Genomic DNA, 13,561 nt, shown 5'->3' on the forward strand with positions numbered 1-13,561 from the left:
GACAGACTTGCTTTTAGATGCTGTGTAAACAGTTTTTTTTCTTGTGTCTCTCATCTTTTGTTTTTCATTATGAAGATCCCCTAACTTTCTCAGTTTGGTCATCCCCAATTTGTGGAAACAAACAATAAACCCAGCCTGTACTTGTAGTTATCTTTGTATTATTTAAAGAAAGTTGTCCCATTTCCTTATAAAATAAATCTGTTTTATCATTATTGATGTTTTTCATTATTTATAAAAATGAATTATGGAGACAAGTAGTGTAGTGTAGGAATAGTAACTCCTTTTTCTATACACGGAAACAAATACTACAATGACCACTCTACTGTGAATTTTAATTCCACGTCACACACTAACGATTTGTTTTCTTCTGACAAGAACGAACAGCATATTCAGGACAAAAAGTAAAAACCAAATCAAGAATCCTTAACCTTATCATCACGATCAACGGCGCTTGAGTTCTTGCAATGAGCAATGGCCGCCTGAATAGCGGCTTGCAACTCTTCCATGGTGCTATCACTTGACGATGATGTAGAAGCCGAGCTCGACGAAAGCCCCGCCGTGGAGACACGTAAGTGGCCACTATTCGTCGGAGATGTTCTCATGGACGCCGGAGCCGAGAATAAGTCACCTCTCCGGGCTTTCATAAGATCTCTCGATCCATTAATCAATGTTTTGCTGTTTTCTTTTGAACCTATTAAAGAGGAAGAGAAGGAATACGAAGAAGTCTGTCTTCTGTTCCTGAACTGCGTGCCGTTTCCTCTCTTCTGAAACAACATCTTTATGTACTTCTTGACTGCATGACTTAGGTCTAAACTCATAAGTTTCTTCTTCTGCAGCTGCGGCTGCTGTTGTTTCTCTTGTTCTCGCTCGTTGCCTTCAAACCCTTTTCTCCATTTCGATAAACCAAAGAGAGAAAATGACTTTATTGTTTTAGCTTTAACTTGATTCTCACCGTCGAGCCTCTCTGCTTTATCGCTCGGGTTGGTGTTCTTGGCCTCCGTACTGTTGTTGTTGTTGTTTGTGGTGGGGAGAGGAGTGGGCTGGTCAGGTAATACATCTTTCACGGGGAGGGCAAATCCGTCATTATACGAACTAGTGGAAGTTCGAGGAGAGACAGGGAGGTGAGAGAGGAGATGAAGAGGGAGAAGATGGCCGTGGAAGAAGATTTCATCTGCAGGAGACAAGTCGACGGCGAATGGATCGGTTTGTTGATAAGACGACTTCGTTTTGGTGGGATTTCTGAGACTAGAGCTTATGAGTTTTGAGGAAGAAGATAAGTCGTTAGGTTGGAGAGAGATGGTGAAAGAGAAGTCATGAGAAGGAGAAGAACAAGTGGATGATATTGGTGAAGGTGATGACTGTAAAGCTTCTTGTTTAGGGTTTTGCTTTTCAGGAAAAGTTTTGGGACTGTTCTTCACCTGTTGTAGATGGGTTTCCATGATGATTGAGGAAGAAAAAAAATCAATCAAAAAGGCAAAAGGGATTTTTGTGTTGATCGAAGGATATAATGGTTTATAATAATAATAATATTTGGTTCAGTCTTTAGTCTTTTAGTTAAGTGGGGTTCTTTGCTTTTCTTTTTCTCTTGTATTAATTATTGTTAGTATTTTCCGGTTTTCCTGTAAATGTAGAGAATATGACAAAACCTTTTCGAGAGGAGAAGATAAGGTAACCGTGGAGAGAGACGACCAGAGGCGAGGTGAGAGAAAAAAATATAGAATTGTCAGCCAAATTTAGTAGACGAGTTCTGTCGTGTAAAAAAGAACGTAATGCCAAAAAGTATTGGTTAGAGGGGAAGTACATTCTTTTTAAGGTGGGGCTAACATATTTACTCGAATATTTAGTTTCGACCAGTTTCGAGTTTTTATGTTTCGGAAGCGGGTAAGTTACAATTCCTTTAATACCGACCTATAAAGTGTTCGTAAATATCGACCAAAAAGTGTTCGTAACTTTTACCCATCCTTAAATGATACACTGAAATGTCTGAATTTTTTTTTAGATAAGAGAAATGTCTAAAACTACTACTTTTAAAGATTACTCGTACAATTTGTTATCTAAATCTCATTTAATAAATGAATCTGGAAACAGAACTCTTGTCATAAGAACTCGAGTTGAATTGAATCATTTCATGAGCTTACAAATTATTATTACACCCTTAATACACACACACACACACACATATATATATATATATATATATATATATATATATATATATATATATTTTTTTTTTTTTTTTTCGGCAAACGGCTATTCTATTACTCAAGCTTGAGGTGGTCTAGGTAACCAGACCGGAATAGAACAACCAATAAAAAGTAGCACCCTACGGAAAGTCCTAGCTGTCTTAGCTAAAAAATCAGGAAACTGGTTGCGCGCTCGTGGCACATGAATGATCTTGAAGTCCGGAAAACAAATCTGCAGCGTCTCTATCTTCTCCAATTCTGTCGCGAATCTTGGCCACTCCTGGGGTTTCTCTATCATAGCAATCAGTTCCTTACAGTCTGTTCCAAAGCTCTGACATGACGAGTGTTGAAGCATGTTCTCCATCGCCCAACGTAGTGCTTCTATCTCCGAATGTAATGCAGATTCACATCGAGAAAAATTCCGAGTTCCCATAAGCTGTATATTCTCCCCACAGTCCATCCAGACCCAACCACATCCACTGTATCGATCTGAGTCTGTCCAAGATCCATCTAGCAGGCAGATATTTCCCAAGCTTAAGACTTGGTTTTCTTCATTGTTGTTGGGCTGAACTACTTGCGGTATTCTCTCATTTGCATTAAACCATGCTTGACATTCGGTTTCTGCGTATCGAACTAGTTCTAGAGGATCTCTATCTATTCCCCTGAAAAGCTTTTCATTGCGAGCCTTCCAAATATACCATACTATCCAGGGATAAGGATCCCTGTCCTGGTCAGGTTCTAGGATATCATTTTTCCTCCAAAATAGATAGTCCATATTTGTGTAGACGCTTGACACTGGAAATATTCCTGGGCTCGTAGGAATCCCTGATAAGGACCATACTTGGAGAGCTGGAGGGCATTCAAATATTGCATGGGTTACAGATTCTTCTGCTTCTCCGCACCTCGGACAGTAATTGTCACATCTCATATTCCGGCGTACGAGGTTCCTCGTTACTGCCACTTGGCCCGATATCAGTTGCCATATAAGATGGCACATCTTCCTTGGCGCTTTCAACTTCCAAGCAAAGGCTCGCAGTTTAGTAATACTTGGTTCTAGTATTTCCTTTTCCTCTTCTTGCTTCAAAAGATTTTGGGCAACCCAGTATCCAGATTTAACTGTGTATTGACCAGTCCTTGTGTAGTTCCAACAGAAAGTATCACGACGGTGTGTAGAGCTAATGGCCATACTACAGATGAGCGGTATGTCAACAGGATGGACATAGTCTTCTAGTAACTCAACGTTCCATTCTTTCAGATCCTGATTAATGAGGTCGCTCACCCTCATATTCGGGTTCATCACAGGTGCTACAGGTCTAGCTGGTCTAGCAGGTGTCGTTGGGATCCACGGATCCTCCCACACCTTGACTTCATAACCTGAATGAATCTTCTGTCTGATCCCCAGAAGCAAAAGCTTTCTTGCAGAAATAATGCTTGTCCACACATAAGATGGGATACTTGTCGAAGTTGCGCTCAATGGCGAGGACAATCTATAATATCTACCCCTCAAGACACGAGCAACCAGTGAATCAGGGTACTGAACCAATCTCCATAATTGCTTTGCCAATAATGCTAGATTAAACTCATGGATTAGGCAGAAGCCAATCCCGCCCTCTTCTTTTGGTAGACAAACTTTTTCCCATTTCGCCCAGTGTATTCCTCTTTTTGGTGGATTCGAACTCCACCAAAATTGTGCAATGGCACTAGCGAGGTTTTCACAAATCTCCAAAGGAAGCAGAAACGTTGACATAACGTATGTCGGAAGAGCGAGAAGAATGGATTTAATCATGACCTCCTTCCCCCCTTTTGAAAGCCATCTACCGGTCCATCCATTTACTCTATGCATCAGGGAGTCCTTTAAGAATGCAAAGAGTTTACATTTTGAACCACTAATATCCTCTGGGATTCCCAAGTACTTTCCCATCCCACCATCTTTATGAATTCCGAGGGTATCTTTAATCTCTTGTCTAGTAGCAGCATTAATCCTCTTACCGAAGAGTAAGGAAGATTTATCAAAGTTAATACATTGACCAGATGCTTTACCATATGTCCTGACTACTTTCATCACTTCTTCACATTCACGGGGCTCCGCCTTACAGAAGAAAAGGCTATCATCAGCAAAGAGAAGGTGGGACACCGAAGGACACGCGCGTGTGACACGCATCCCCGTTATCTTCCCTTGATTCTCTGCGTGATTGAGAAGGCTAGCGAGCGCTTCCGTGCATAGAATAAAAATGAAAGGAGACAAAGGATCTCCTTGGCGTAGGCCTCTACCAGGAACAATGTTTCCTCTTGGTTGCCCATTCATAAGAACCTTATATTTCACCGACGTAATGCATCGCATTATCCAGCTGATCCAAGTTTCTGAAAAGCCCATCTTACGCATGACAGCTTCAATGAATGACCATTCCATTCTGTCATATGCTTTGCTCATGTCCGTCTTGATGGCCATCCTTTTACTACGCCCACTTGGTTTAGTTCTCAGAGCATGGAACATCTCCTGGGCAATCATAACGTTGTCTGAAATCTGTCTTCCAGCAACAAAGGCTGACTGGGTTTCCGAAATCAATCCTGGCAGCACTCTTTTTAGTCTCTGGCATAAGACCTTAGAGATTATTTTATAACAGACATTGCACAAACTAATGGGTCTAAATTGAGCCATATCATTAGGTTTTGTTGTCTTCGGGATGAGACATATATTCGTATCATTTAGACCGCTAACCACTGCCCCTTCAAAAAGGAATTTATTAACCATAAGAGTTAACTCCTCCTTAACAATATCCCAAAATTTCTGATAAAAAAGCGCTGTCATCCCATCTGGTCCAGGGGCCTTCTCTGGGTGCATAGCAAAAAGAGCTAATTTGACTTCCCATTCGGAAACCGGGCTCGTAAGGTTTTCGTTCATTTCCCCAGTGATTGTCGTAGGAACTTGAGCTAAAGCTTCTTCAATGTCCTCTGGGTTAGATGACTCAAAGATCTGTCTAAAATAGCTAGTAGCAATGGCTACTAGTCCTTCTTCATCCTCCACTACATTTCCATGTGCATCTAGGAGCTGCGTAATCTTATTCCTTGCTCTTCTCTGCTTGGTCAAAGCATGGAAATATTTGGTGTTCCTATCGCCTTCTCTCAGCCAAAACACTCGACTCTTCTGTTTCCAAAACATTTCTTCTGCCTTAAGAGCATCAGAGAGTTCCTTCAACGCTGCTGCAATTTCTGCAGTTGTAGCATTGTCATCAGCATACATGCCCTCCACTTTCTCTTTAAGCTCCTCCACTAGTTTTGCCGAATTAACATTATGTTGTCTCCTCCATTCACTTAAAGCTCTCCGACAACTGGAAATATGCTCCATAATGTTCGCATTGGGAGGCAAATCAGGAGATTTCCATCCCTCAAGAATGACCTGCCGTAGCTCCTCGTTATCTAGCCACCTTTTATCAAACTTGAATTTTTTGGATCTTCTCATTGGCTTTATGAGTATATCCGCTAGAATCGGACGATGATCCGATCCCCATAATCGCATATACTTCATGTTCGAGTGGGGAAACTTCTCATGCCAATCTGGATTTCCTACTGCTCTATCCAGACGACATCGAACAGTTGTTCCTCCTGCTCTCTTTCCTACCCATGATAGCATGTCTCCCGTAAAAGGAAACTCTAACATTCCACAATCAGTAAGCATCTGTTTAAAGGGCAGGAACGAGCTATCAAGTCGTTGTCTCCCCCCTTCTTTCTCGTTGTGACCCGTTATTTCATTAAAGTCACCTATCATAAACCATGGGCCAGTTCTTGTTGTTGAAAAACGCGTAAGACGTTCCCAAACTTGGTCACGTCTTTCTATTACAGGATCCCCATAAACAAACGTCATATAGACTTTTATTCCATCAATGACTGCCTCAATGTCAATCATACGGTTATTTGAAAATAAAACATTAACTTGAAAATCATCCATGAAAAATAAAGCTAAACCTCCGCTGAGACCAAGTGGCTCAACAGTAAACAAATGATCAAATCCTAGGTCGGCCTGAATGTTTTGCAACAGCGGCCTCCTATTCTTTGTCTCAGAAAGGAACACAAGTCCTGGGCGATGCTTCTGACACATCTCCGTAAGGCGTCGAACTGTGAGGTCGTTCCCAATCCCTCGACAGTTCCAACTGATTGTCTTCATGGATGGCGTCGCGATGAGTTTTTGGAACTCATCAGACCATCACGTGTTGAGACACTGTCTTTGTCCCTATTGGATCCATGACGCCGTATTGGTTTTTCACCAGCCCCTCTTGCATGTGAACTTGTAGACGCTGAACGCTTTGCTGGAGAACCCCTACGAAGAATCTCAAACTTCCGATGGTTAATACCCAAAGGGGCATTACGCTTCACGCCGTGCTTCTTGGACTTTGTTGCATTCGTATTATCCATTTGTCTCTTATCCACCAAAGACGCATGCTGAGATTGATGACCATCCAAGTCCATAAGGTCAAGCGCCAACAGATCATCATCATCAACTCCATCTTCAAGCATACCTCCATCTGGTTGATCCAAGTTCTCCATATCACTTAGCGCTCCAATGATGGCATCGTCGCCATTACTCGGTTCCGTACCACCTGGTGAAGAGAAAGAGAGCGCTCTAGCTTCACCCCTGTCTCTAAGAGTAACATTCTCCTCCATGTGATGATCCATCCGTGATGGAGTTACAATAGCACTAGCTATCTTCCTGCTAGTCGGTTTATCGCCACTCCTCAGCGTCTCCGAGATTTGTTCAGTTCTTGATACAGGATCGGGCAAATGTTCATACGGAACAATTTCCCTAGATGTTGCACTGCGAGACGTTGCACCGGTACCAACATCAGTCTGGCCCTTACCAACTACAACATGCTGTGATTGTTTTACTTGCCACGATCTCTCATTTGGGCGGACATAAGGTCCAGCCCGTGCTCCACCATATCTACTCCTCCTTGGATAATTGTCTCTGCTACGGACAATCCTATCAGCATGGCGTCCCCACCGATTCTCCTCCTCATCACGTTCATCATACCTTGAAGGCTTTGAAGAACGGTATCGTGAAAGTTGTGGCTCTCTGTTCTGTAGCGAAGGCTGATAATGAGGTTCAGTCCTGGGATGAGCATCACGACTCAAGAGCTGTCTCGACGAATCATGAGCCAGCTGCACTCGCGAGAAGACATCAGTCCTTTCTGGATGTTGTAACCGTGATCTAACATCAAAGGCTGTGCAATATCCCTTCTCATGAGAAAGGAAGCCACAGGTAGTGCAATGTTTGAACAACTTATCATACTTAATTTCAATCGTAACCTCATCTCCCTCGTATTCCACCTTTCTAGAGAACTTCAGTGGCCGGCGTGAGTCAATATCAATGAGCATACGACCCTCAGTTAGTTTCAGAGTGTCGACATGCCCAAGTCTACCACCTATATTCCTCAGATTCGCATCAGTCCATAGATGTAGAGGAAAGCCAATGAGCTGAACCCAAAAAGGAATAACCCATGGGTAATCATCATGGACTATAGGTTCCCACCGCACCAGTACGAACATGCAGAAATTGTAGTGAAACGGACCCTGTCTCAGCACAGAGTTTAAGTCCTCCTCGGACATGAAGTTAAAAAGAAACTTCCCATTCCCTAAGTCATTTGCTGTGATTCTCTCAGACAAGCCCCACTGCGAAGGCATGGTTTGTAATAACTTCACAACATTCTGTTTCTTTGGATTAAGGATCTTGCCAATGAGGGACAAACCAAATTCTTTGATGACGAAAGAATCATCTCGATCCACCAGTTTAATGGGTTCATCATCATCCTCATAAAGGATCCCTTTTCCTTTGATATCCGCTTGATGAGCAGATCTCATACTGTTCCGCGACCCCATACAATGATATGGAATCGTATCACAAAACCGTAAGTAACCAAACAGCAGCTTTTAAACTGAACAATGATTCAGAACAGATAACAGGTTCAATGTCTTAGATCTCCAAACGTAAGACCAACCAGAGTTCGAAGGATAGGACCAGACCGAGATCGGCTTTGTTGGTAGGGAGACACAGAAACGAAAGCAGAGATCAAACAGATCAGAAAGGCAAGGCCGAGAGCAGCTTCCGTGAGGGAGAAGGTACGAAGATCACGATCTCACCGTGGAAGAGAACCACACACCACACGCACAGGAAGGATAAGGTGGCTACTCCAACGTCAATGAACGTTTGGAATAGGAGAAGATCGAAAACCCAAAGAGGATCTCGATCTCAGAAAGCGTCGCCGTCGTATCGCCTCAGAGCGCCGCTAGGTTTTGTTTTTTTATCAACGCTTACTCTAGATAGTTATATATATATATATATTATGTAAGATATTATGTATATATATATATATATATATATATATATTATGTAAGATATTATGTCACTGAAATTACGTTGAATTTACTTATATTGTTTCCGATTCGCACAGCGTAAAATATTATAGTTTTATAATATTATCTTGATAATATTTTTAACTTGTAAATTAAAGAAGAAACTAATTTATTCTACCCATATGTAAGGCTGAAACCTAATGTACGTTTCTCAAAAACAATGAACTTGCGATTGTTGGTCGAAAAATTTATTTAAATTTAACTATAAATTTTGGCAGTTTTCCTTTAGGACAACCTACTTGAGTTCGTGCACATGCTGATGCAGAACAGCGGAGAGTAAATATGGACATAATGTAATTGAACCATGGGTTTGGCAAAGTTTATTAATCGTGTTTAGTTTTTTGCTATTTAAATGTTTATAATGGCCAATCATAATTGAAATTTCAGTGAGAAAACTAATCACGGTCTTTACCCCATTAGAACACCATAAATAAATACTTCTTTTCCTTTCATAACATACACCATAAATAAATTTTAATATGGAATGAGAAAATTGAAAGTTTGAAAAAATGATGATTATAAAAGTATTTTAATTTTTTTTTCAAAGAAGGCAGAACTTAAAGCCTTGTTATGGGGGTGGGGTGGGGGAAGAGCGAGCATAAAGTATATTGATGTTTACATAGAAGTCTTTTAAATTTTTTAAAAGTCTGTCAAAAGTTTCTCAAAGAAACCTCCAATAATAATCACCATAGACTATTTAGTGAAACCTCCCATTGAACTAATGTTGTTACAGATTTTAGGAACGCGTCACATCAACTACCAAAGAATGACATAGTTTCTAATAGCAATTTTAACATTTAGAACACCACTTGAGTTTCTATAAAAGTTAAATCATAATATTTTAATAATTTTGTTATTGATGTTTACATAGAAGTCTTTTATTTTTTTTAAAAGTCAGTCAAAAGTTTCTCAAAGAAACCTCCAATAATAATCACCATAGACTATTTAGTGAATCATAAAGACATATATGTTATACCCTGGAAATTACCTAAGTCTAGCTATTCATCTATAATTGTCTAAAACCTTGTTCACCAAACCTAACCTAATTTACTGTTTTAATCATAATTGTCTAGCATTAATTCGAAAACTAAAAATCTATTGTGGAATCCTAGAGTTTATGTGGATTCGATGTAGGACTGGGCATTTTATCCGGACCCGAAGATCCGACCCGAAACCGACCCGAAAAAATCTGGTTTGGGTAGGAACCGACCCGATCAAATTACCCTATCGGGTCTTGTTGCAGAGGACCCGCGGGTCTTAGACCCGACCCGACCCAAACCCGAAACCCGATGGGTACCCGAATTAATAATGTAAATTAAATAAAATGCATCAAGGGAGAATGAAAGACGGATTATTTGTCTAGAGAACATGGGGGTCAACCACTAGGAGACAACGAATTGTTGTTGTATCTCGCATAGTTTAGTATATATATACATTTTAATATAATAAAAACACAAATTTTGAATAAAATTTTGAATATTTTCGGATATATAAATATTTTCAGATATTTTTTTTGTATTTTTAGGTCTTTTTTAGATCGAACCGGAACCGAACCCGACCCGAAACCGAACCGAATCCGAGCCGATAAATTATAATTACCCGAATGGGTCTAACTATCTAAGACCCGACTCGACCCGGACCCGACACGATCCGAACCGACCCGGAACCGATAATTTGAAATTACCCTATCGGGTCCTAAACTCTTAGACCCGAAAGACCTGGACCCGAAAGGACCCGATCCGAACCCGACCCGGCGACCCGAATGCCCAGGCCTTCCCTAAGTACTACAACAGAACTTCTTAGTGAGAGAGTAAATTCACTCCTTAGGATAATTTGAATGATACCAAATTTGTCACTGTTGCCGGAGACTTTTTTATTACCATTAGAAGTTTAGAATATTGTCTAGATTTTATTTCTTTGTGTGCTAAAAGTTTTTCTTCATTTCGTGCTGACACATGTACTATAGAAGAAGAACGTGTGTTTTGGACGAGCATCGATCGACAACATGACCGATACATCAAGCGACACTTCTGTCGAGGAATCGATCAACGCTGAGCTACTGGAAGCGATCGACACCGCTCAGCCGGAAGCAGGTAAGTCTTTACTTACCAATTTAAACAATGAGGAAGTAGTCCTAGGAGAACCTAAAGGTCAAACATGCAACGCAAATAACCAAATCATTAATAAACAGGGGACTGCAATCTCTGATAAAATTTATATAACTCAAACTAATGAGAAGGAACAAAAATTGCTTTTGCAAGACTACTTAAATCTTGGCAGAACCTATTCCAATAGATCAGCTATCAGACTACCAGAAAGTAATATAGGAAGATCAGAGTTCAATCTCGACTTTCTTATTCTGGTACGTCAAAAACCTTTTCATGGATCTCTTTCAGAGCATCCTCATGATCATATTGAGAAACGAGAAGATATGATGGGGGATGACTACAATCTCTGCAAACTCTTCTCATTCTCCCTAACAAGATGGTTGGACCAGCTACCAACTGGATCCTTAACCTGCTGGAAGGAAATTAGAAGTGTTTTCATTAATTATTTCTTTGATGAGGCCAGCTACTGGAAAGTAAGGAAAAAGATCTCTACATTCCACCAAAATCCTAGAGAACCATTTAAATATGCATGTGGAAGATTTAAAGAATACCAACTAGAATTCCCGCATCATGGTTATTCGGAACCTCAGCTAATTAACACCTTTTACGGGGGTGTTAACATTCACTACCAAACTATGCTTGATACGGCCAGGGAAGGAAACTTCAACACAAGAAGCCCTGAAGATGCTATACGGCTGATAGAGAATGTAGTAACTGTTAGAGCTTTCGAGAAGATGAACGAAAAAAGAGGAGAAAACCTGAAGACGAGCCACATTTAGCCAAAATCAAGGAAACCCTAGGTTCACTTCATTCATTTTTATCAAAGCAAAATAAACCACTTCCGAACATTTACAATAGAAGACGGTGTCTCGTCTGATCTCGAAAGACAAGTGGAATCTATCGATAGGATAGCCTTTCAGGATCAGCACTCTGAGTCTGACGAAAGTAATTTTACTCGAAGATATGATGCGACTGTTAGACCTCAAAGAGAGAAAGCAAAATCTAGGTTAGATCAAGTTTTCACAGGAAATCGAAACTGGCCGTCAATCTAGAAGGAAAAATAGATTTAATTTACTGCGAGCTGATAAAGAAAGTTGAAGCTCTAAGTGAACATATTAAGAGACTAGATAGTCGAGTAGCATAAAATACGATAGCTATCAGGAGAGAAGAAGGACTTCTCCCAGGAAGGACCGACGCTAACCCCAGGCGTCAGGTCAGCACTATCATGCTGAGAAGTGGCAAACACATTATCCCTAACGTGAAATAAACCGTCACATTGGATGGGTCTTCGAAAATCGACGAAGTCGGGAGGAGTAAGTCTCAACCAATTCTACTGTATGATCTTAAGCCTGGTTCGGAACCTTCTCTGAAAAGGGGAAGATCTAACCAAACTAGAGGATTTGAGGAACCACGACCTGACCTCGATGACCAGGAAGGAGAATCGGACGATGATGAAGAAATCGATCGACAAACTCATGACCACGTCGATCAACAAACGCAAGACAACGCCGATCGACAGACAAGTGATAGCGTCGATCGACAATCCTCAGCCAACACATCAAAACCGATAGCACCCACTGACCGGTGATAGAAAGGGTGTATAGGACTTTACCTCTCTCCCCTCCCAATAAAAATATAACAAAGCGTGAGATGGATAAAGCCATTTGCAAGAAAGCTCTTGATAAAGTAGTTATCGAAATGCCGCTCAGTGACGCCATGAAAGTTTCTCCATCGATAAAAATATATGTTAAAGACATGGTGTCACAAAGTTTCCTAATTACAGATCACAGTGTCATGATGCTCTTAGAAGAAATTAGTGCTATGATCCAAGGAAGAATCCCTATCAAACGACCAGACCGTGGTAGTTTCGTTTTAGATTGCAAAATCCAAGATAAACAATTTCAGAGATCTCTTTACGACCTCAGTTCCAGTCTAAACTTTATGCCCTACTCCGTAGCACTATCCCTTGAGTTAACCTGTTTTCAACCCACCAAAATCACTTTGGTTCTTGCTGATAGATCTGTTAGAGTACCAGAAGGAATCCTTGAAGACGTACCTATAAAGATAAACAAATGTTACATTCCTACAGATTTTATAGTGTTGAAATATATGCATGAATCCAAAGACCCCCTCATCCTAGGAAGACCCTTCCTAGCTACTGCTGGTGCGATAATTAATGTTAAGGAGGGCCGAATATGTTTGAACATTGGTGACTTTCCAATGACTTTCGACATGGATAAATTAATTAAACATCCTCTAATCGACAACCAGGCTTTCTGCATTGATCATATTGCTGAGCCTGATGACGAATCCTTCGTTGACATGTACTCAGATGATCCCTTAGGAAATGCCCTCACTTCTCCCGCAAGTGACATTTTCAGTATAGATAGCAGAGTAGATGAATATGCATGGTTAATGGACGCAAACGAGGAAGTCATGAATGTCAATGAGGAACAAGACGACAAGTCAACAATAGACGTCGATTGATACCTATAGAAGGTTGTCGATCGATAACCAATCAACAACCAATTGCGTTAGATAACTGGAGTTCTGAAAAGGTTCTGAAAGTCGAATTAAAGCAGCTTCCAGCCAGACTTAAATATGCTTTTCTCTATGACAACTCATACCTTGTAATCGTTAATGCAAATTTGAGTAGTGAAAAACTTGTGCTGTTACTAAATAAGTTGCACAAGTATAGAAGAGCCATCAGATATTCTTTGAATGATATTCCTGGTATCTCCCCAGATTTTTGCATGCACAGCATCCATTTAGACGATGAATCCAAATCATCAATTCAACACCAAAGAAAGCTAAATCCAAACCTGAAAGAAGTGGTTAAGAAAGAAATCCAAAAGCTCCTGAATG

The 13,561-nt window shown here is 40.6% G+C and overlaps 2 protein-coding genes and 1 non-coding gene across 3 annotated transcripts; all 3 read right to left on the reverse strand.

The window, feature by feature from the left end:
• Positions 1 to 201: 201 nt before the first annotated feature.
• LOC106430401 (BRI1 kinase inhibitor 1-like) lies at positions 202 to 1,625 on the reverse strand. Its single transcript, XM_013871192.3, has one exon. The coding sequence runs from the start codon at positions 1,437 to 1,439 to the stop codon at positions 414 to 416; it is 1,026 nt and encodes a 341-aa protein (XP_013726646.2). The 5' UTR covers positions 1,440 to 1,625; the 3' UTR covers positions 202 to 413.
• A 337-nt stretch (positions 1,626 to 1,962) lies between these two features.
• Positions 1,963 to 6,045, reverse strand: LOC125584486. Its single transcript, XM_048753004.1, has 3 exons — positions 4,495 to 6,045; positions 2,323 to 4,167; positions 1,963 to 1,983 (listed from the first exon to the last, which is right to left on the reverse strand). The coding sequence occupies exons 1-3, from the start codon at positions 6,043 to 6,045 to the stop codon at positions 1,963 to 1,965; spliced, it is 3,417 nt and encodes a 1,138-aa protein (XP_048608961.1).
• A 5,121-nt stretch (positions 6,046 to 11,166) lies between these two features.
• LOC125589563 lies at positions 11,167 to 11,273 on the reverse strand. Its single transcript, XR_007325733.1, has one exon. It is a non-coding gene; the product is annotated as a small nucleolar RNA R71 (small nucleolar RNA).
• Positions 11,274 to 13,561: the final 2,288 nt, after the last annotated feature.

Source organism: Brassica napus, chromosome A2 (genome assembly GCF_020379485.1).
Source record: "Brassica napus cultivar Da-Ae chromosome A2, Da-Ae, whole genome shotgun sequence".
Classification (NCBI taxonomy): domain Eukaryota; kingdom Viridiplantae; phylum Streptophyta; class Magnoliopsida; order Brassicales; family Brassicaceae; genus Brassica; species Brassica napus.

Bases quoted from the DNA above. Each gene is read 5' to 3' on its own strand.
- LOC106430401 (XM_013871192.3), bottom strand. From the start codon at position 1,439: ATGGAAACCCATCTACAACAGGTGAAGAACAGTCCCAAAACTTTTCCT.
- LOC125584486 (XM_048753004.1), bottom strand. From the start codon at position 6,045: ATGACGTTTGTTTATGGGGATCCTGTAATAGAAAGACGTGACCAAGTT. The intron at 4,168-4,494 runs GTTCTTATGAAT...CTCTTCGGTAAG, and splicing joins TTACGTCGGTGAAATATAAG to AGGATTAATGCTGCTACTAG. The intron at 1,984-2,322 runs GTGCTACTTTTT...AAAAAAATTCAG, and splicing joins CAGCTAGGACTTTCCGTAGG to ACATTTCAGTGTATCATTTA.